The sequence below is a fragment of the Diabrotica virgifera genome, chromosome 8 (genome assembly GCF_917563875.1).
Source record: "Diabrotica virgifera virgifera chromosome 8, PGI_DIABVI_V3a".
NCBI classification, from domain to species: Eukaryota; Metazoa; Arthropoda; class Insecta; order Coleoptera; family Chrysomelidae; genus Diabrotica; species Diabrotica virgifera.
Genome location: NC_065450.1, coordinates 183,149,940 through 183,174,140, shown reverse-complemented (window position 1 = coordinate 183,174,140; position 24,201 = coordinate 183,149,940). Strand labels below are relative to the sequence as shown.

Genomic DNA, 24,201 nt, shown 5'->3' with positions numbered 1-24,201 from the left:
AAACATACTGGGTGTTCCATTAAAAAAGTCAACAACGTTTTTTTTCAAAAATGCGCCATTTTTTTTCGTATTTGAAAGAGATATAAAAAATTCAATCCATTCAGACAAAACTTTTACTGAAATAAAACATTTCAGCGAAAACCGCATATTTCTATCTTGAGGCGTTTAGAAGTTATAGGCAGTTAAAATGGGGGAACATATAAGTGGACACCCGGTATTACTGATTTCTTTTTAAAAAAATATAGAGCACAGATCAAATACTCGAACACAAATATCCAAAATAAATATTTTCTTTTAACAACGTTTTGTTTACTGTTTTTTTTCTGCGAAAACACGCTCCAACTTGAAATGTTATGGGTTTGGAGACACCTAAAGAAGACGATATACAAGTATTATAACAACATTCTGCTAAAAATTAAAGATTATTTTTAAACTTTTTTCTGTTTCAAAAATTATGCGATATTGTTTTGTTATTAGTGTATTTAAAATATTGCCGATAGTTACCTAAGTTCCGTAAAGGGATAATCGTGGGCCCAAAGCAGATCCCACTCTGAGTAATTATCGTCTTTCTTGTATCCTAATCGATCTAGTATCGTGAAAACTTCTTTCAAATGCCCTCCGTCGACATCTTTTCCATATGCCCAATACGCCTTTTGTATTTTCTCTAGCGGTTGCAAGTTTGATGCTTTATCGAAGCATTTCCTACACTCATCTGCAGTTATGGCAATAACTGTTAGAACTGCAACAGCACCTAAGACAACTGATAATATGGTCCATTGTCCTATAGCGGTTTCTATCAGGGGTTTTGGAGGAGGTCGAGATGGCTGAAAATTTGAAAAGAGTAAAAATTATTTATCGGTGATATTTTAAATGATATTAATATTGTATAATGCGTTTTTATTGTCTACAACCAGAGCTTTATGCAGGGCTGATAAACCTAATGCCCCCCTTCTAGAGATATTTGATATTTTCATTTATACTTGAGTAAAGATAACTAAATTCTACTTAAGTAAAAAGTAAAGTGACAAAAAAAGAATCCAATAAAATTTGAAACGCAAAACTTTGTTTTTTGACCATCGGAATTGAATCGGATTCGATTCAATTTCAGCTCTAGGCTCTAGGCCACGAGTGGGCAAAAGCCGGCCCTTTTGCTTACTTTATCCGGCATATTGAGAAATCCTGCAAGCAATTTTTTTAAGAGCGTAGGCCTAATGTTTTTTAAATGCATTCATATTTTTCGATTCCTGAGAAAACTAATAATAAGTATTTTTGAAAAATTTAAACGCAGAATGAAATAAGTATGACATTATTACTGAGGGCCGAAAGTCCCTGAAAACTTCTATAATGTTTATCACAGAGGTGAAAAAAAAAGAGAACTTAGTACGTTATCATTTCTAAGTATGTTCACTTTCTCCTTGCTGTCTTTCTCCTTTTAATGATGGTCAAAAGTTCTCTGTTCCTTTTCCATTCTGTGCAACACCATTTAGTTCGTAATAAGATCGGTCCATGGTATTTTCACAATTCCCCTAAAAAGCCACATCTCAAAAGCTTGCAGCTTTTTCATTAAGTCAGCATTAACAATCCAATAAAGAAAAATAGAGTGGACATAACATTTTTATGATTATCCCTGTTATTTATAGCGTTCTCCGCCTCCCGGTTGCCAGTTTCCAGTTTCGTCCGTCATTGCATTCGTCAGGGTGAAGGTTCCTTTCCGACATTGCCTTCTGAATACCACCTAGCCAGGATTGTTTTGGCGTTCCTTTCTTCTTTCTTTTCCTTGGCGTCCATTTTAAAATTTGATTTGGCAGCCTGTGGTCGTCCATTGACGTCGTACATGACCATACCAGATAAGTTGCCTCCTTTGAATTTCGTCTATGATGGTTGACTTGACATAACATTATACCATCCGATATCAGATTTGCAGATTGAAGCTTTGGTTACTCAAAATCTTCAAAAAGGCTGCTCTTGATTACTCTCTTCTTGATCGAATTTCTGAAGTTCATTTTTTATCTGGATCCTTGTTATGGCTTAATATAATGGACCATATTAAAAATTTCGTAATTTTACTGGGAACAAATTGTTCGCATGTACACACCAGAAAGACAATTTATTATTATTAACAGTCAAATGTCTTTCTCCAAATGCTTTAAAATGAAACTTTAGTATATTTGTCAAAAAAATCTCTTGGGCAGAGAAAAACCTCCACCAAAAACATTAGCGTACATACTGGGTATGTCTCCGGCCCGGGAGACATTTTGAAAATTTAATTTTGGCCCGCGCTTAAAAGTATTTGCCCACCCCTGCTCTAGGCCAACACTATCTTCATACAGGTTACAAAATTTACTCTGAAAACTTCAGAATCATAGCCGCTTCTATCCGCCTCTATTAACCAAGAATTATACAGGTTTACTAAACAAATAAATTTTGGACTATTTGACCCCGTTTTTGGGGTCGCTGATCACGAATCCGGTTTCCGCTGACCTCTATCACGTCCGGTAAAGGTTATTTCAAGGTCAAATCAAGATAAATCGACAATCGTTTTGAAAAAGTATATTAGGGGGTTTTTGGGGTCGGTGATCACGAATCCGGGGTACTCTGACCTCTCACACGTCTAGCTCAACGTCATTTCAAGGTCAAATCAAGATAAATCGACACAGTCGCTCTGAAAAAGTGTATTAGGCGGGTGTTGGGGTCGCTGATCACAAAAATTGGGTCCGTTAAGCTCTACCACTCCAGGTAAAGATCATTTCAAGGTCAAATCAGTTTTGTGGACTTGTCCTGTTCTGGACGTGTCCGAAAAGAGCATACCGAAATCCACAAAATACCCATTTTTCAAAACTTCCGGAAAACTTTCCAGGTAAAATTACCAAATGATTGGACTAATAGGATTATTAAAACTTCCCCTGTTCCAGCGTTCCCGTACATCAAAGTTTGTTAGACTAGACACCGTTAAGCTACTAACAAATTTTCAGCTTGCTATTAATAAACTTTTTTGATACGCAGGATCCAGGCCTAATAAGATAATTCTATTTACAAATTTACATGAGAAATGACTGAGAACTTCCTCACTCAATCTGTAACAAAGTCAGGCTCAGACTGATACGGACTGTATGGTAGTGAATAATGGTCACTAAAAACCCTAATAATATCGTAAGTACAATATTAATAATACAAGTTATTAACCCTAAAAAATTCAAATGCAAAAATTTAATTACAAAAAATATTTTGAAAACTATAATGTCGAAGTATCAAATAATCCATCAAATAATAATTATTGTGTCTCATTCCATAAGAAATATATGAATAGAAAAGTGGTTTTACAACCATACTAATAACAAATTTAGCTTATAAAACCATGTTAATTAATTTTTTTTTGTCAAGTTTTAAAATTATTTTCAATCCAATTTCTAATCGACCAAACTAAACTATGTCATTGCACATTTGCTCTGTTTTTTTGTTTTCTTTTTATATCTAGAGCTACAAAAAATTAAAATAGGTAGGTATAATAATATGATAAAAAACTGACAGAGAAATTCTGTTCGTACTAGCTTTCGACCATTGATTAAACTTTCTTTTGCTGATGGTTTGATGCATATCTGTTAGATATATTTAGGAAACAGCAGTAATGTAAAAAAGTTGACTGACCTCTAAGCCAGTTCTTAATGATATTCTGAATAAAATTAAATGAGTATTGGTGAGATAATGTATTTTAAGCGGATTTATCATTTTTAGCGTTTAAAATCTAACAAAATATATGAGATGAAAACGGTCAAGAATAAAAACTATGACCTAACAAGAAATACTCAATTTAGCCCAATCGAATAAAATTACAATACAAACATGTAAATCAAAATGTAAACCCGTACAGGTTGGAATATATTTTATATCAAACTTTAGGTCAAAACAAAAGATACTTTCAAGAAAGTGTACGATTCATATGGAGGGTTCATTGTTTAAACAATTAAAAATGGGTAATTTTTGCACAAAATTTACTTTTTTAACTGCTGCGGTAATTCATGTTTTTATGAAGATTTTACGATTTTTTTCTGCAAATCTGAAGAAACATTTTTTCATATAAGACTTACTAAATTAAATTTGACCCTTAATTTATTTAAACAATTGTAAATCAAGGTTGAAAAACAAATTTTCAGAAAAATATTACATATTTTCATTATAAATAAGCACTATGAAAATTTTTGTTTTAGAGAAAAATATGCGTTGTGGTACTAGTATAAATAAAAAAAAAATTGGTTAGAAAATCTTCAGTAGTTTATGAGATATATGTAATTTGTTTATTAAATATTACTATTTTTTGAATTGCAAGAACTCTGTTGTTGCCGATGCAGTATACAATTTTTTAAGGCCACATTTTTTTATTTTATATTTATTTTCAATAAATACATTGGGAAGTTAAAATTTTAATTAAACTCCCATCCAAAATGGCGTTTGAAAATTGTTGTAATTTGTTTAAAGCTTGTTTTTAATACCGTCGCCGGGATTAAAAATTTTTAAATGCTGTTTTGATAGTCTTGTTCCCGGTAATTTTTCATACATTTGCAAAAAAAAGTTTTACTAGGACCATTTTTTGCCGAGATAGCCTTTCCAAATTTAAAAATTCATAATTTGTTTATTTATCAATATTAACATTGAAAAGTGCGTGATACATCTATCAACCCTGCTACTTAGCAATGTCATTTATAAATACAGTAAAAATTATAGAATATTTTTAAAAAATAATGATTTTCGTAGCGACCTTAATTGAAAACTTCTTACCTGAAATTTGGTGGAGCAGTATAGGTAGCTTGCAATATTTCCGTTAATAATGGACCAGTTTCAATGTTTTTTTTTAATTTATATTAAAACAGTAACATCTAAAACAGTATATTAAAACAGTAACACCTGTATGCATAATTATGAATTTTTAAATTTGGAACAGCAATCTCGGCAAAAAATGAGTAAAACTTTTGCTTTTGAAAATGTGACTATCAAAACAGCATTTCAAAATTTTTAATCTCGGCGACGTTATTAAAAAAACAAGTTTTAGATAAATTACAACAATTTTCAAACGCTATTTCGGATGGGAGTTTAATCGAAATTCTAACTTCTCAATGCATTTATCAAAAATATAGATATGTACATAAATCAAATAATGAGACCTTAAAAAATTGTATAGGTACTCTATCGGCAACAACCGCGTTTTTGCAATTGAAAAAATGGTAATATTTAATAAACAAATTACATATCTCATAAACTACTAAATATTTTCCAACCAATTTTTTTTTGCTTTATACTGGCATCACAGCGCAACTTTTTCTGCAAAAAACGTTTCATAATGCTTATTTATATTGCAAATAATATTTTTTTGCAAATTCGTTTTTCAATCTTGATTTACAATTATTATTTAAATAAATTAAAGGTCTAATTTAATTTATTAAGTCTTGTATGAAAGAGTGTTTCTTCAGCTTTGCAGAAAAAAATCGTAAAAAACTTTCATAAAAACATTAATTACCGCAGCAGTTAAAAAAGTAAATTTTGTGCAAAAATTACCAATTTTTAATTATTTAAACAATGACCCCTCATATGAATGCATGCAACAACCATCAACAATTTGATGTTGGGGTTTTTTCAACATCAAGAAATATTTTTTTCACTGGTTTTAAACTTCGGAAGCTAGGAATAACTAAAGGCAGTGAAAAAATTATTTCTTGATGTTGAAAAACCCCAACACCAAATTGGTCCTTCGAGCCGGATATAAAAAGAAGCAACAGTCTTCTAAAAGAACAACTTAGCGGATTACTTATGAATATCGTGACGGGCAATTTTTTATGTTTCTTCTTCTTAATGTGTCATGCATTTCTGCGTAAGCGTCCACCGTACATTGCCTTGTCAGGTGAGCTATTAATTAGTCAGGATTAAATAATTCTGTTTTTAGCTGCGTTGCGAAGCATTTCCTAGCTGTGGATTCCTGTCCATTGGCGAATACATATTACGCAGCCATGACAATTTTTTAGTGGTCCTAGACCCCTCTTACTGAGGTCTCATTTTAAAGATTATTTAATTGGCTTTCAAAAAAAGTTTGTTAAATTATTTTAACTTCATTTGTTTTAAAGTTATTAGGTCTGGATCCCGCGTATGAAAAAAAAGTTGATTAATAGCAAGCTAAAAATTTGTTAATAGCTTAAGGGTGTCTAGTCGGATAAACTTTGATATATGGGAGCACTGGAACAGGGGCAGTTTTAATTGTGGAACAGGTTAAAAATTTGGAACAGTCAGACCACGAAAACGGCACATTTATTTTGTCCGACAGAACAGACTTAAACTCTCCGAACAGAGATTAAACTCTCATGCAAAAATCAGCCTGCTATTTATCACCTGTCATAATTCCTGTCATTTGACATATTCTACATGTTCCACTCATTAAAACGCCCATTTGGTGAAAAATAGCAGTCTGATTTTTGCATGAGAGTTTAATCTACGTTCGGAGAGTTTAAGTCTGTTCTATCGGACAAAATACATGTGCCGTTTTCGTGGTCTGACCGTTCCAAATTTTTGACCTGTTCCACAATTAAAACTTCCCCTGTTACAGTGTTCCCATATATCAAAGTTTGTCCGACTAGACACCCTTAAGCTGTTAACAAATTTTCAGCTTGCTATTAATCAACTTTTTTTATACGCGGGATTCAGACCTATACCCGTTTGAATTTATAATTTTCGTAAAAAAATTGTACAATAATTTGTTTATAAGGGTTTTAAGCAAATTTGAGCTATAAACATTTATACTTTAATTAACAATAATGATAGAAGAACTCAAAAGGAACAATTTGAGCTTATGAAAATGTTCATAAGTTTATTTTTGGCCAAGATATTTCTATATTTTAATGACGCGCTATGAGGCGCAAGATCGGCTCATAGTCAAGTACATAAGTATTTTTCGACGCTTTATCGATCGTAACTCGGCTTCTACGCATGCAAATGAGCTTTTCAAGGTCTCATTTTAAAGCTTGATTAATATACTTCCAAACAAAGTTTGTCAAATTACTTTATCTTTATTTTTTTTAGAGTTACACTCGTTTGAAGTTATAATTTTCTTAAACAATTTGTACATTAATTTGGTTATAAGGGTTTTTAGTAAATTTAAACAATAAACATTTATACTTTAATTAACATTAATAATAGAAGAACTCAAAAGGAAAGTGTTCATAGGTTTATTTTTGGCCAAGATATCGATAATTTAATAGCAAGCTCTCAGGCTCAAGATCGGCTCACAGTCAATTAATATTACGGTAAAGACTTATGCAGATGTAAAAAAGCTGAGATTCCCTGTATATTTCGATGCAGATACATGAAAGAAAATGTTTGTAAAAATAGTTTTAATAAATAATATCAACTTACTTTTTAGTTATACATATCTCTAAAATATTAGCTTTTAATGTTTTTTTCTCATTTCGTACAAAAAAGAGAAGACAAAGTAAATAGAATGAAAGCTGATGATGATTTAATTATAAGAATTATATGATAAAATTTTATTAGGACCTTCAAAAATGAAAAATTAAGATAACGTATAATATATACATAAAAATTATAATTTGCATCGAGAAGTTAGCGCGTGAACCTTTACGTTGTGAGCCGATCTTGCGCCTCAGAGCGCCCTATTAAAATATCGATATCTTGGCCAAATATAAACTTATGAAAATTTTCGTAAGCTCAAAATATTCCTTTTGAGATCTTCTATCATTATTTTTAATTAAAGTATAATTAAAGTATAAAAGTATAATTAAAGTATAATTAAAGTATAAATGTTTACCACTCAAAGGACCCCGCACAAACCTTATGGAAAATAGGTCCCAGTGGATTTCGTTCATACTTTGGGAAAATACTCTTTGAAGCATCCTGATAAAAAGTTCTCATGGGCACAACTCAATCGTATGAAGGATTTTCAAGATATAGAGGCCCAAACTCGGAAAATTATAAGATTTACGGGGTATTCAAATTCCGTGAGTTACTGGTTATTTGGAAACATGTAGAAGTTTGGATCGAGGAAAAGTACTAGTAGTCTAGGATTTTTTCTTGGCTATCCATAGGCGACCTTTACTTTGACCTTGACCTTCAACGGGCGCCATCTTCTAGAGTTTCGAGGGTTTTAGGCAATAAATTGATATAAACAGATTACTCATGGGTTTTTGGGATCTCAAAACACGAATATGCCATAAAAATTGACCTCCGGATGACTTGGTGGCCAGGGCCTCTGCAAGGGACGTCATCTTCTAGATTTTCGATGGTTTTCGGCATTTAATTGATGCAAATAAATTACTGAAGGGTTTTTTGAGGTCGCTATATACGAATATGCCACCAGAACCGACTCCCGGAGCACCTGGTTTCCAAGGTCAATGAAAGGGGCTTCTGGAGTTTCGAGGGTCTTTGGTACTATTGATGCAAATGAATTTATTATAGCTTTTTGGAGTTGCTGAACACGAATACCTCATCAGAACAGACATCGCAGTACCTGTTGCCTAAGGCACGTCACGCTTTGGAAATTCGAGAGCTTTCGGTACTAAATTAATGTAAACTGATTACTCACAGGTTTTTGGGGCTGCAGAACGTGAATACGCCGTCAGATCCGACCCACGGAGCACCTGGTGCTTAAGGCAGGTCTTCTTCTGGAGTTTAGACAGTATGCATGTTCGGTAGTATGCATGTATGCATGTTCGGCAACCCCAAAAACCTAAGAGTAATCCATTTGATTCCTCCGAAACTCCAGAAGATAACCTGTCTTAGGCACCAGGTGCTCCTGTGTCTGTGCTAATCACGTATTCGTGTTCAGCAACCCCAAAAACCTATAACTAATCCGTTTGCATTATTGTAGTACCAAAGACCCTCGAAACTCCAGGAGCCCCTTTCATTGATCTTGGAAATCAGGTGCTCCGGGAGTCGGTTCTGGTTGCATATTCGTGTATAGCGACCTCAAAAAACCTCCAGTAATTCATTTGCATCAATTAAATGCCGAAAACCATCGAAACTCTAGAAGATGACGTCCCTTGCAGAGGCCCTGGCCACCAAGTCATCCGGAGGGAAATTCTGATGGCATATTCGCGTTTAGCGATCCCAAAAACCCATGAGTAATCTGTTTATATCAATTGAATGCCGAAAACTCTCGAAACTCTAGAAGATGACGTCCGTTGAAGGTCAAGGTCAAAGTAAAGGTCGCCATTGGATAGCCAGGAAAAAATCCTAGACCACTGGTACTTTTCCTTGATCCAAACTTCTACATGTTGCCAAATAACTAGTAACTCACGGAATTGGAATACCCCCGTAAATCTTATATTATAATTTTGCGAGTTTGGGCCTCTATATCTTGAAAATCCTTCATACGATTGTGTTGTGCCCATGAGAACTTTTTATCAGGATGCTTCAAAGAGTATTTTCCCAAAGTATGAACTAAATCCACTGGGACCTATTTTCCATAAGGTTTGTGCGGGGTCCTTTGCTTGAAACTCTTATAAACAAATTAATGCACAATATTTTGAAGAAAATTATAATTTCAAACGGGTATAACTTTAAAATAAATGAAGATAAGGTAATTTGACAAACTTTGCTTGAAAGCCTATTAATTAAGTTTTAAAATGAGACCTTCTAAGGATCATTTGCATGCGTAGAAGCCGAGTTATGATCGATAAAGCTTCGAAAAATACTTTTTTGCAATTTGCAATTTGCATTGCGCACTAATTTTACAATATCTTGAGTTCTAATTATTGGATTTCAGTTAGGTAAACGTTGTTTTCTTTGGTTTTTATTAAGGAACAAATTTTATTTGAAACATTTTTTTTATCTCTTTTAGTTTATGAGCCAGAGCGTTATAAACAATTAAATTGCTTATAAAAATTTTTTGACCACTCGGATCGAAATCCACACTCGACATTCGTTGAGTTTGTCCATCAGAATTAAAAAGGACACGGTGACCTCTATTTGAAGCGTAGACTAATAATGATAAATATGATGAACAACATGGTATTTTTATATCTGATTGGAAGGGAATCTCTTCATATTTCCTTTATCCTTCGTAAGGATGTGGGGACGTCACGGTATTCGACGTATGGTTGTTATCTATTCTTCTCTCCTCTGTGCGCAATATACTGACCCAGAGGGAGAGAAAAAGAAAGAGGGGGAGTGCGAGAGGGAGAGAGAGAGAGAGAGTGGGAGAGAGATATAGTAAGCAGTAGTGCTCTTTATTGGTCTGACCATCGAAATATTTTCCGAGTTCGCTTATAATTTATTTTTCCTTTAACCACCAATCTATTCATATCTTCACTACTTCGTATAGGTATGTGTCCTAAATACCTCATTATACTCTGGTTGATGATTGTGGTGATATCCACCACTAGGCTTATGATTTATTATTGAGATATTTGTGCGGCATTCTGTCTAGAGTCTAGAGTACTAAAGTTAAGCGCCCGTACCAAACATAGTTTGGTATTCTTAGTTATGCGTGTATCTGTTTTTGGTTTAGTATGTTTGACCATTGCTGATCTGGCCATCGTAAGATGTCGAACATGAATGAACATTAAATAGAAAAAATAATGGAATAACCACATAAACAGAATGAAGACAACAATAGACACGTGTGGTCAGAATAGCAAGAGATAAATCACCAATAGGTAGAAGAAGCATCGGCTGAGCGCGCAAAAAATGGAGTGACCTTCCATAGAGGTATCAATCCGCCAATGAACAAGCAGAATGGCTTTTAAAGAAGAAGAAGAAAAAGAAGAAACGTAGAAAACCAAAAAAGGAAAAATAGCATCTAAAAAGCATAAAACCATAAAAAAATATCCAATGCAATAGTTGAGCAGTGTATTTCAAAAAAGAGAAAATCCAAAAATAGAGCGGAATTTACACTAGCATAAGTGAGTTAATCTCAAATCATATATAGATATAATATGTAGGTAAATATATGTATTATGTATATGTATCAATATTGATCTCATACTATAAAAATTTGCGGTCAATAAATTAAACATCTATATAATTATTACTTTTCTTTTCAATGTCTGCATAGTGTGCGTTAAGCAATAGCATGATAGATATCTTTTCACTTTTTTATGCCATGTAATTATTCCTTAATAAATTCTAAATCTACCTTCTCATTACATTATTTGTTCGCATAGGTCAATGTTCAGATATGTGTTATATAACGAACCAATAAAATTTGTACATGGGATGTATAAAAGACCCACGACCGGTGTAATATTTTTGTAATAATTATGACATTAATTGAGGAAGAGATAATCGTATTTTTATATACAACAATGTATCATTTACGATAGCAAACAATAAGGCTTAAGACGGAGTTATACTACCCCTAATGATTTTAAGAAGATCTGATTTTAAGAAGAATATAGTCTATATTTGGATCCAAGGGTTGTGAGTTCGAATCTCAGCTGGGTAGGAAATTTTTATAATAGTTTCCCGTTTTATACCGCTTTAGGATTATAGCAGGGTAGTCTGCTGTATCTAGGGCCTACGGTATACAGAGAAGGTAACAGGGCCAGTGCTACGCTTCAACCGCCTATTATTACCCCTGGTTTTATCCAAGGTACCTATTCATTTTATTCAAGCTGAACTGTACAATGCACCATGCCAATGGCCATTAGTTTTTCGAGGCTTAAGGCCATCAGTACATAATTCGCAAATATTTTACGGCTGTCCCTACTTTTTCTGTCTTTACACGGCAAATTACGTGTAGTAAAATTCACACTGCTATGGATATGTAAACATTACTAGAATGTCATTCTACTTGAAAATGTCATCATTAACTTAAAAATATGGCTTTTGAATGTTCTTGGATAACTGTTATTTGTATAATTGCAAATTATTAATTCAGTTAATAAATGTAATAATTTTTTCACTAACTATGTATTCAGTGATTGTAATAATTTATATGTACAACAAAAACTAATACTCAATCGATAAAAGAGGAAAAGTGTTAAAGTAATTTTTTAATAATGTACTGTTAATATGGAACGCTTACAATAATTTTGAACATCTTTGTCAACAAAATACTTGGATCACAGAATATATTATCCTGATGTATTCTCTGCTTGGGTCTTCCACATATAATACACAATAAATAACTTTTTATTAAGTTCACGTCTTAAATCAAATATTTCTCAGATACACTATACATATATCAATATTATTTAATCAACAACTCAAAATATTCCCGATGCCATGTCAAATATTTAAAATTGTCACTGATTGTCACTGTCTGACTGATAATATGCTGACAATATTCTATTCGACTGAGTGCGTTGTAAGACAAAGACAGATTTGGAAAATATTACCACGGACATTGTGTTCATTTTTGTCGAATCCTGAAAAAACCAATAAATATTTTTGAAAAATTTAAACGCAGAATGAAAGATTAAATTATTACCGAGGGCCGAAAGACCCTTAGAATAAATAAAAAGTTTATTCTGAATGAGATATTTGAAATTAAAAATCACACTAAATTTTCTCTTAGTTTTTCACCCCTGTCATTTATTAAAATAAACATTATAGAAGTTCTCAGGGACTTTCGGCCCTCGCTAATAACGTAATCTTTGATTCTGCGCTTAAATTTTTCAAAAATACATATTCGTTTTCTCAGGATTCGAAAAATATGAATCGGCATTTGAATAGCATTGCAGCCGAAAATACATACCCATCCCCTTAAGCTAAATAAAAAAAAATAATAATTATAAATTAATAGTTACCATAATTACATTATTAGAAATATAAGAGGTAAATTTATGTGAGGCATTAACATTAGTAGATAATTTAAAGTCAAAAATTAAATCGGCACACGGAAGTAATGGTAAATTAATTAAAAATAGTGATTCTACGGAGGAGTCTTAAAAATCTACATAAGCACATAGTGGAAGCCCTATTCTGACATCAAATCTCAATCATCTTTTACTTTTAGTTAAAAAAAGTTAAATATGTTTTTGACAAAAATGAAGGTTTTTTTGTTTTTATCTAATGTTGCTAAGGTTTTGATTGGGACATTTTGCGAGAAATTACAAATTGAGTTAGATTTATTATACGCCCTGAAATATGTTTCAATTACATAATGTCTGTGTAGAACGTTCATTTTCAATTTACAAATTGACATAGTTTTAAGACCGGTAATGGTAGGGGAGCAAAGTATGCTAAATGTGCAGTCACTCGAGCGCTTTGGGGACCTATTGGGTTGTAAAGAGTAGGTCCTAAAACCAAAAAAAGTTAAGTAAAGTTTTCCATTTTAGTGGGCGCTTGCCATTTTTTAATTTAATTTTCCATTTCCAACAATCGTTTTTTCCGATTATTGCGACATCTATCCATAATTCGAAAAAATGTTTCGAATAAAAGTTACTTATTTTTACGTAAGGAATCCAAATCTGCAATAAAAAATGAGGGTTCCTATTTAAGATTTTAAAGTAACCCCCCACCCCACATCCATGGGGAGTCGTGTTTGGTGCCTTTCGACATATTTTTCAAAAATATTGAATAAGTGTATTTTACAGTTTTTCGATCTGATGTTCATTTCGCGAAATATCGCGGGATTCGTATTTAAAATATTCAATTTACCCCCCACCCCTCTCCGTGAGAAGTCGTGTTTGGTATAGTTGGATAGATTTTTAAAAAATATTGAGCATACATTTTTTAGTTTTTCGATCTGCCATTCATTTCACGAAATATTCGCTTTTTTCTTGTGAAACTTTGGGACTCACCCATTTCCTTACGCCCGGCTCAAATCGTCAGATTTTTGAAATATACACTCTTTTGCATGTACTTAACCTACCTTATCTTAATCTGACAATTTCGAGTTTTTTTAAGGGTAGATTTTTTTTTTCGGGCCCCCCTTAACGAACTCCCCTGTGTTAAGAGCCAATATATAGTAGAGGTGCATCTGCAGAGTACCAGGTTTCTCACCATATGCTAATCTGACGCGCTCGAGTGACTGCAAAAATCCCCGCTTGGGCTCCCCTACCATAATATTGAAAAGCATTTAGTTGTAGCTATTATAGTCCAGGAACCAAAGCATTACACCTCGCAATTTTTACAGAATGGATCAATTTGCTTGAAGATTTGAGAATAACTAGTGGATAGTCCATGGATCAAAATCTATATGATGCCGACAGGCGCTTTTACCATGGGGGTGGTTGCCACCCCATCTCGGGGGTGGAAATTTTTTATTATATTTTGACCGCAAAAGTTAATAAAAACATTCATTCTAAGCAAAAACTGTTCTATACATTTTTTGATAAAATTAATAGTTTTTGATTTATTCGCTATCGAAAGTGTTGGTTTTATATCTAAAAGAACAATGTTTTTCGATGGTATACTCATTTACGATTCACTCAATTTTTGCCGTAGAACAAATATTATCAAACCAAGTTCTTGGGAAATAAATTACCTACAATTTCATATTTAAACATTTTTTCGTATCTCTGATGCTAATCTTTCTATTCTGAAAAAAATGGCATTTTTTACCAAATTGCAAACATTCGTTATTCGCTTTAAACTTCAGTTTTTTTTTTAAAACTAATCATTCTAAGCCAGTCAAACTTCTAGAATCTATTAATAATACATAAATAAAGAAGAATAAATAAGGCCAATGACTAAAAACACCGCTAACTTATATTATTATGCTTCCAATTGGATTTCTTTTTTTTTCAAAAAAATATATTGCTTTTTTAACAGTAACTTTTTTATTTTTTATCTTAGAAAGTTTGTTAAAAAATAATTTGTAGATTTTTAGAAGATCTATAAGGCTGTTAATATTAAATCCTTTTAAAATTCTCAGTCACAAAAAGAGGTGGCATTGAAAGGGTTGGTAAAGGTGGTTTTTGCATGATATTACAAGTTTGAATTGTCAATAGCTCACTCAATTTTTGCCGTAAAAAAAGTTTTACAAACCAAGTTCTTGGGAATTAAATAGGCTACAATTTCACATTTAAATATTTTTTCGTATCTCTGATGCTAATCTTTCTATTCTGAAGAGAAGGACATTTTTTACCAAACTACAAACACTGGTTATTCGCTTTTAACTCAAATTTTTTTAAAAACTAATCATTCTAAGCTGATCAAACTTCTAAAACCTATTAACAATACATAAATCAAGAAAACCAAATCAGGTCAATGACAAATTTTAATTAGGGTGGTGATTAGGGGGTTGTTTACGATCACTTTTTTGCTGAAAAAAATAGGGACTGACATTCTTTTCATTATAAGTCACTTAATTTTTTTAGCTAGAGATTTTTTTTTATTTCTGGAGATACATATTTTTAAATACTTTAAATTAGTTTCAACAACTCGAAATATGCATAGTTTTCCCGTCGTTTGACTTTGAAACTACAATATTTAGCATTTGACGAAGAACAGCCAACATATAATAAAGTATAGCTCGATTACTATTGGTCTTAAAGAAAATAAAAAACGGTTTTGTTTATTTTTTCAAAAGGCACATTTTTGTTAAGCAAAGTTGTTTTGATAAAACGAAAACTTTTTGAGTTATTAGAAGAAAACTGATTAAAAACATTGATTTTTTCGATATAAAACTAAACACTTTCGATAGCGAATAAATCGAAAAGTATTAATTTTAACAAAAAAATGTATAGAACTTTTTTGCTTATAATGAATGTTTTTACCAAATCTTGCGGTCAAAATATAATAAAAATTTCCACCCCCGAAATGGGGTGGCAACCACCCCCATGGTAAAAGCGCCTGTCGGCATCATATAGATTTTGATCCATGAACTATCCACTAGTTATTCTCAAATTTTCAAGCAAATTGATCCATTCTGTAAAAATTGCGAGGTTTTGTCCTATTTTAAGCTTCATTACTTGGACTATTAATGATAAAATTTTAAATGGTTTCTATGTTTAATTATTAATTAACCATTATTTAGATATTCATTTAATTTTTTATTAATGTTACGTGCCATATACCACTATGTGCTAACAGGGTTTTTGAAAATATACATATATAGGGTGTCCCAAAAGTATCGAAGCGGACGAATATTTCGCGAAATGAACATCGCATCGAAAAACTGAAAAATACATGTTCAATATTTTTCAAAAATCTATTGAATGACGACACCAAACACTCCACCCCTTGGAGGTGGGGGGTATCTTTAAAATCTTAAATGGAAACCCACGGTTTTTATTGCAGATTTCAGTTCCTTACGTAAAAGTAAGCAACTTTTATTCGTGAGATTTTTTCGAATTGTAGATAGATGGCGCTATAATCGGAAAAAATGATTCATCGTGATACCGTAGGTAAATTATAGAAACGGTCTCGAGAAATACACTTCCAAATGAAATACCAAAAAACAAGTGTTTAACATTTTTCAAAACTCTATCGAATGACACCAAACGAGACCTCCATTCCACACCCTGGAGGCGAGGTGGGGGGGGGGGGGGTAACTCTAAAATGGTTTCCTCATGAAAGAATAAGTAACATTTATTCGAAACATTTTTTAGAATTGTTGATAGATGGCGCTAATAAATCATGTTTTTCAGATTACACCGCCATGTACGAATTTTAAAAAAATGTTTCGAATAAATGTTACTTATTTTTTCATGAGACATCCAAATTTTTAATAAAAAAATAAGACTTTCTATTTAAGTTTTTTAAGCTGACCTCTCCCCCCCCCCTTCCCCTTGCCCACTTCCAGAGGTTAGGGTGAAAAGTCATGCTTGGTGTTATTCGATAGGTTTTTGAAAAATATTAAACACGTATTTTTTGGCTTTTCATTTGGAAGTGTAATTCTCGAGATATTAGACCATTTCTATAATTTATCTATGGTATCAAGATAAATCGTTTTTTCCGATTATAACGCCATCTATCCACAACTTGAAAAATGTCTCGAATAAAAAATGTTTATAAAATCAATGGGGAAATCCCAATAGTTGGCTGTATACCATAGTTTAAAAAACTCATACAAGAAAAAACTTCATATTGTATACCTACTTGTATAAACTCGTTTATTAAAAACTATCTAAAATGTCATCCAAATGGATTGCAAAACGTTTTCGTTCTAATTCAGATCATCTTCAGTGCATTCTGCTGAGTAGTTTGAAACTAGCACACTATTTAAAATGGTAACCCCATAATATGCTTTACATATTATACATATTTTAATGAAATATGGTGACTACAAGTCGATGATGTTAGATATATTAGAATACATGCTCAAAGGGCAACATGTTTCCCTGCTCGAAACGCTAGGTCTGTTGGTATACTCTGTTGGTCTGTGCCCATTGAACTGGCAAGTACCTAGCATTTTCGAGCAGGGAAACATGTTGCCCTTTTAGCATGTATTCTAATATATCTAACAACATCGACTTGTAGTCACCATATTTCATTAAAATATAATATGTAAACCATATATTATGGGGTTACCACTTTAAATAGTGTGCTAGTTTCAAACTACTCAGCAGAATTCACTGAAGATGTTCTGAATTAGAACGAAAACGTTTTGCAATCTACTTGGACGACATTTTAGATAGTTTTTAATACATGATTTTATACCAGTATACAATTTGAAGCTTTTATTTTTGTATGAGTTTTTTTAAAAAATGTTTACTTTTACGTAAGAAATCCAAATCTGCACTAAAAACTAGGCGGTTTCTATTTAATATTTTAAACTTACCCCCCACCCCACGTCCAGGTGATGCAGTGGGAAGTCGAGTTTGGTGTCATTCGATAGATTTTTGAAAATATTGAACAATTATTTTTGGGTTTTTCGATCCGATGTTAATTTCGCGAAATATTCGACCGTTCCGCTACTTTTGGGACACCCTGTATAATAAAGTTATGTTTTGTAAATATATTTGTGTTAAGTTAATATTAAGTTCACTTTGTATAATAAATAATAAGTTTTTTGCCTATATTTAATGCCTGATTTTTTTCCTATAAACCGAGCTCTGGTTATGAACACGGAGGATAGCAAAAACAATTTCACACAATTTTTTCATAAAAACAAAATATTAATGCAAATCAAGTTAATTATGAAGGATTTAATGAAGAAAGTAGAATAACATAGCGCCATTAACTGCAGTAGAAGTCATAGCACTCATAGTATTTATAGAATGAAAGCTGTATAATGAACAATTGTTTTTTGACTTTCAAAATCCAATGAAGACCTACACCTACAATCTTTATAAGCATGACGCGTATATATACAGGGTGATTAATTAATTTTAGATCAGTTAGAAATTGGACGAGGAAACCTACTGATCAACAGAACGCTTCAACTGGCCGCTTATGCCGATGATATGAATATTATGACTAAATCATCAACAGGAGCACAGAAAACATACGCAGAGATAAAAACGCAGACGATAAGGCTAGGCCTGGAAATTAACAGAAAAATAAAAATAATGATACAGACAAGCAGAAATATAGTCCTATAAAACATTATACATAAAGATAACAATGAAACGGTTGGAAAATTTACATACCTGGGAATAGAAATATATGCCGACGGATCAGAATATGGAGAAATACGGAAGAGAATACCGCAGGCAAACAGAGCTTATTTTGCCCACTTGTCCTCTTCCATATATTTTCCGAATCTTCAGAATTCGATAGAAAAACGAGCTTTAACAGCTTTACAAGGAAACAACCCTGTCTGACTTCATTAGAATACAAAAATTGCAATGGACCGGCCATGTAATAAGAATGGGAGAGGATAGGCTACCGAAAAGAGCACTGAACGCTGGAATGCAGGGAAAGAGACCGGTTGGAAAGCCAAAAAGCGCTGGAAATACAGAGTAAATAGCGACGCACAAGCACTTTTAGGAGTAGGTGTATGAAGAAGACCAGCCACAGACAAACAAGGGTGGAGGCAAAAAATAAAGGAGACCAAGGCTCAATTTGAGCTGTAGTGTCGTAGAAGAAGAAGAAGATTAATTAGTGTGATAAAGCTCAGTAGATCCGCTATAATAATACATAGGAAAAGAAGTTAATAACAAAAATTGTAGTTAACTTTCAGGTTAATATTACAAAATTAGTAAGAATGTTGCAGGGTGTTTAGTATCATAGTGGCTGACCAAACTTATGTTTTTTTTAATGGAACACACTGCATTTTATTTTATATCCAAAATCTTCTTCACTTTCTTATCACAAAAATATAAAGTTTTATTATGTTGTACAACCAATTTACGAATTTACAAACAATTTGCTATGAAAAACATGATCATCTATTGCTGCCACTATTTTATTGATTGTCAAAATTTTCTAACTCCATGTCCGACTCCTATAGTCCTGTCGCCAGGGGGGGTACAACGGCCTCCTTTATTCAGATGGACTTACCCAAGTTTTTTTCATGTATTTTGACCCGTAGAATACGAATTTTTTGGGTAACAGTTGATCCGGATGTCGATAAGATTGTTATTGACCAAGAACTTGAGGAATTACATAACCGCGATCTCTCGCAAAACAAAACATTTTTTGGTATTTTTTGGGTCATTCTAAGCAAAACATGTTTCTACAATTTTTTTCGTATGATGGCTAGTTTTCGAGATAACCGCGGTTGAACTTTCAAAAAATCTAAAAATTGCAATTTTTGAACCCGAATAACTTTTGATTAAAAAATAAAATAGCCAGTCTGCTTACCGCATTTGAAAGTTTAAGTCAAATTATATCGGTTTTAATTATTTGCATTGCTAAAAATTTATTTTTTTATTGTTTAACAAAGCTATAAACACATAGTGTTTCCCTTGCCGTTACATGCGTTTTAACGCATGCCACGTAGAAATAGCCTCGATTGCACTAGTACCTATTCTACCTACTCGTTCGATTTTAAATGAGAAATCATAGAAAGCATCACTCACGCACTAGGTGTTTGTAGCTTTGTTTAACAATATCACAATACATTTTTAGCAATGCAAATAATCAAAACCGATATAATTTGACTTGAACTTTCAAAGGCGCTAAGCAGAATTGCTATTTTATTTTTTAATCAAAAGTTATTCGGGTTTAAAAATCGCAGTTTTTCGATTTTTTGAAAGTTCAACCGCGTTTATCTCGAAAACTGAGCATCCTACGGGAAAACTTGTTAGAACATTTTTTTACTTAGAATGACCCAAAAAATACAAAAAAAATGTTTTGTTTTGCGAGAAATCTCTGTTATGTAATTCCTCAAGTTCTTGGTCAATAACAATCTTATCGACATCCGGATCAACTGTTACCCAAAAAATTCGTATTCTACGGGTCAAAATACATGAAAAAAACTTGGGTAAGTCCATCTGAATAAAGGAGGCCGTTGTACCCCCCCTGGCCCTGGCGACAGGAGTACTATATCATATTTACCATTTCATCAACAGTAAAATTTATCTTAACTGTTTAGTAGTTTATACAGATGCATTGCCCCAGAAACTTGTACGGGAGTTTCAGAAACTATTGTCAAGACCGATATGCCAGCTTAAGTTGTCCAATGGATAAAAAGACGAGACATATAACTAAAGGTTGTCCACAAGGTTCAGTGTGTGGACCTATTTTTTGGGACATACTGTTAGAAGAACTGCTGGAACGGTTAGCTGTGGATCCTGAAGTTCTAGGGAGCATAGCGTATGCGGATGATTTGCTGCTTATCATAGATGCTAATTCAAGAAGAGAACTAGAAATAAAATCAAATGGAGTACTTGAAAACATAAATGAATGGATGAAAAAAGTTAAACTAACTATATCAGAAACAAAAACAACATATAGCCTTATAAAAGGAAGACTTGAAAGAAATCCAAGTATACAAATAAGGGGAAAGGCAATAAAAAGAACAAAAATAACTAGATATCTTGGTATCATAATCGATGAACCAAGACTCTTTACAAACCATATAAATAGCGTCTGTGAGAAGGCAGCGAAAGTCATGCATTGCATTGCAAGCCTAGCACAAAGGGAATATAGAATTCCGTTCCAGCATATGCGCGTATACCTGAGTACGATACTTGCCTCAATTGTAGGGTACGGTGCAAGTGTATGGGCACACAGACTAACAAATAATACAAATATTGAAAAACTGAATAAAGCACAAAGAGGTTTCCTTGTTAGAATGACAGGAGCCTTCAGTACTACAGCAACATCAGCTTTAACAGTCTTGACTGGTGTAATGCCCATGCACTTGGAAGCACAAAAACGTGCATGTAGATATTGGCAAAGAAAAGAAAATTATGAAAAAATAATGCAATTAATGGGAATAGAAATCAGAACAAAAAGACAATTAGAAGAAATATTAAATAGAAAATGGCAAAACGAATGGAATAATTCACCTAAAGCAAGACGTCTCTATAATTTCATTCCAAATTTAAATAATATACCAAATTATTTTAACCCAAAAAAAGGATTAATACATTTTCTTACAGGGCATGGTCCGTACCCTACATACCTACATAGATTTAACTTAAAAGACAATGAGTATTGTGAATGTGGAGAAATAGGCACACCAGAACACATAGTATTTATTTGCGAAAGACAAACAAATACACAAGAACTACAAAGAATGAGAAGAGACCTTCTTGGCATAAATATAGAAAATATAATACAAAATGAAGAATTATTTAATACATTAAACAATTTAGCGGACATAATATCAAAGAAACAATTAGAATTATATAATATTAGACGAAGAAGAAATCAAGTAAATAATATCCAACCTCTTTGAATTTAAATAAGAAATTATACACAAAAAAATTAAAATTACCTATAAAAATATAAAATAAAATATTGGAATAATTAAATAAATATTTATATAATAAAAAATTAAAAATTAATATCAAATATAAAATAAAATAAATCAAAAATAAAAAAATTATTAATCAAACAAAAAAAAATAAACTAAAAGCCTGAAATTTTAAAACTCAATGGTCTGAGGCTCACCGAAATACCATTAAGAATATCATAAAGTCGATTAGACCTGCACTTAAAATTATTCGTGACTATTTTTAGATGAAGAATGCTGGCATTTCTCATCTGAGAATGAGAAATGGGAGCACTTTTATAAAAATTATATGTTCAAAAAAAAAATTAATAATTTATATTTTGTTTGTTGGTTTTTGTTTATTTGTTATTATTTGTTCATTAGAATTATTTATTAGAATTGTTTACAATTTGTAGTTTTCATAATTAGTAGTAGATTAGGGCTATTGTTAAATAGTCAAATATAGAAAATTCTTAAAATAATAATAATGTAAAGATAAACTACTGTAATCCCATCAGGAAACGACCTGGATTAGTCACAAGAGGCCAGGTCATTTGTATAGTACTATAAATAAATAAATAAATAAATAAATAAATAAAAAAGTAGTTTATACACAAACAATTATGGTGAACTGTCAGTTTTGGACAATTCTTTAAGGGGGTAGGCGCAATATCCTGGTCAAATGCTATTTAAATGCATTAAATTTTTTCGAATCCTGAGAAAACTAATAAATATTTTTGAAAATTTTAAAGAGAGAATGAAAGACTGCATTGTTGTTTAGAATAAACAAAAAGTTTCTTTTGAATGAAATATTTAAAATTAACAATCACACTAAATTTTCTCTTTTTTTAACTTCTGCAACTTATTAAAATAAACATTATAGAAGTTTTCAGAAACTTACGGCCCTCGGTAATAATGTAACCTTTCATTGTGCGATTAAATTTTTCAAAAATATTTATGTGTTTTCTCAGTATTTGAAAAAATAAAAGCTTTTAAATAGCATTGGACCAAGATTTTGCGCCTGCCCCTTAATGGCTTAATTCAAATTTGTAAAAATTTTAATACCTAATTAATAATTTGCGATGAAAATTAAACTATCCCAAAATAAAAAGCTAATAAATTTAGACATACGGAATATCAAATAAAAATTAAAGAATGATAATGGCACTGTTTGATAGTGACATAAAATACAGGGTGATCTTTTTAAAATTATTGAGAAAATAATGTACTTGCCTTTTCACCCACTCTGTATTCGATATAAAGAAAATAAGCAATATCAGTCATTTTTGAAAATTTTGACAATCAATAAAAAGTGGCAGCAATAGATGATCATGATTTTCATAGAAAATTTTTGTTATAACTTTGTAAACACTATGTATAACATAATAAAACTTTATATTTCTTCGATGGGGAAGTGAAGAAGATTTCGAATATAAAATAAAATATAGGGTATTCCATTTAGAAAAACATAATTAGTTTGGTCTACCACTATGTTAACCTTCCGATGACCAACCTTTATCTTCTATATCATCATAAAAATCGCTAGCAGTAACAATTTTCTGTAACTCGGCCTCAGTAATAGGTGACATAAAATTACAAAATATATTTTTTTAGAACATTGAAAACCTTAAAAATGACGATTTTTGAAAATCAAAAAGTTAATTTGTAGCTTCGTAAACTGCAAAATAACTGAAAATCGTTATTTATTAATAAGTTTTCCTAAAACTAACTTAGAACTGTAGTGTTTCGCTTTACTCAAAGTTGGGTATTAGGGTACATAACAAACTTCCAAAATTTGAGACCGATCCATTAATTAGTTTAAAAGTTAGGTATTCTATTTGTTTATCCCAGAGACCTTTGTTTTGCAATAACTAATGACAGAAAATAATGAAGATAGGACAATTCTGCGTAAAACAAATGAAAGTAGAAAAGTGATCCTATCAAAATGTATTAAGAAAAGATACAAAATTATCTAATATAGTAAAAAATACTAGTTTATAAACATTTACAATAACTTTAAACATTTTGTCCGTAGTAAACATCTTCTTACATAGGTATTCGGAAAGATGATATTTTACTCGAATTTTTAAAAATGCAGTTCAAATGATGATTAGTCATAGTAAGTGAAGGGGGAGCTTCTGCGTTGATTGCACTAAATTGTTTTAACTATTTAGAATGGGAAATAAGCCACAATATTATTAAAAAAATGATTTTTATTAACGTTTCGACGCCCAAATCGGGTGCCGTTGTCAAAATATTGTCAAAGTATTTTGACAACGGCACCCGATTTGGGCGTCGAAACGTTAATAAAAATCAGTTTTTAATAATATTGTGGCTTATTTCCCATTCTAAATAGTTAAAATTATAAAAATGCCACAAGAAAATAGCTTCAGAACAACACTAAATTGTTAATAATTAAAAAACGAACGCGAACTCTAGGCAGGAAACATGTACGTTTTCATCCTATAGGTCAACAATTAAAACAG

At 32.0% G+C, this 24,201-nt stretch overlaps 1 protein-coding gene across 3 annotated transcripts in view; it reads right to left on the bottom strand.

The window, feature by feature from the left end:
• The window catches only part of LOC126889632 (probable tubulin polyglutamylase ttll-15), a 63,538-nt gene that overhangs the window by 24,323 nt on the left and 15,014 nt on the right, over positions 1-24,201 (bottom strand). For all 3 annotated transcript variants that reach the window (XM_050658115.1, XM_050658117.1, XM_050658116.1), the window contains exon 2: positions 505-824. In XM_050658115.1, coding sequence (XP_050514072.1) covers positions 505-824 — 320 coding nt within the window. The remainder of the gene's footprint in view (positions 1-504; positions 825-24,201) is intronic.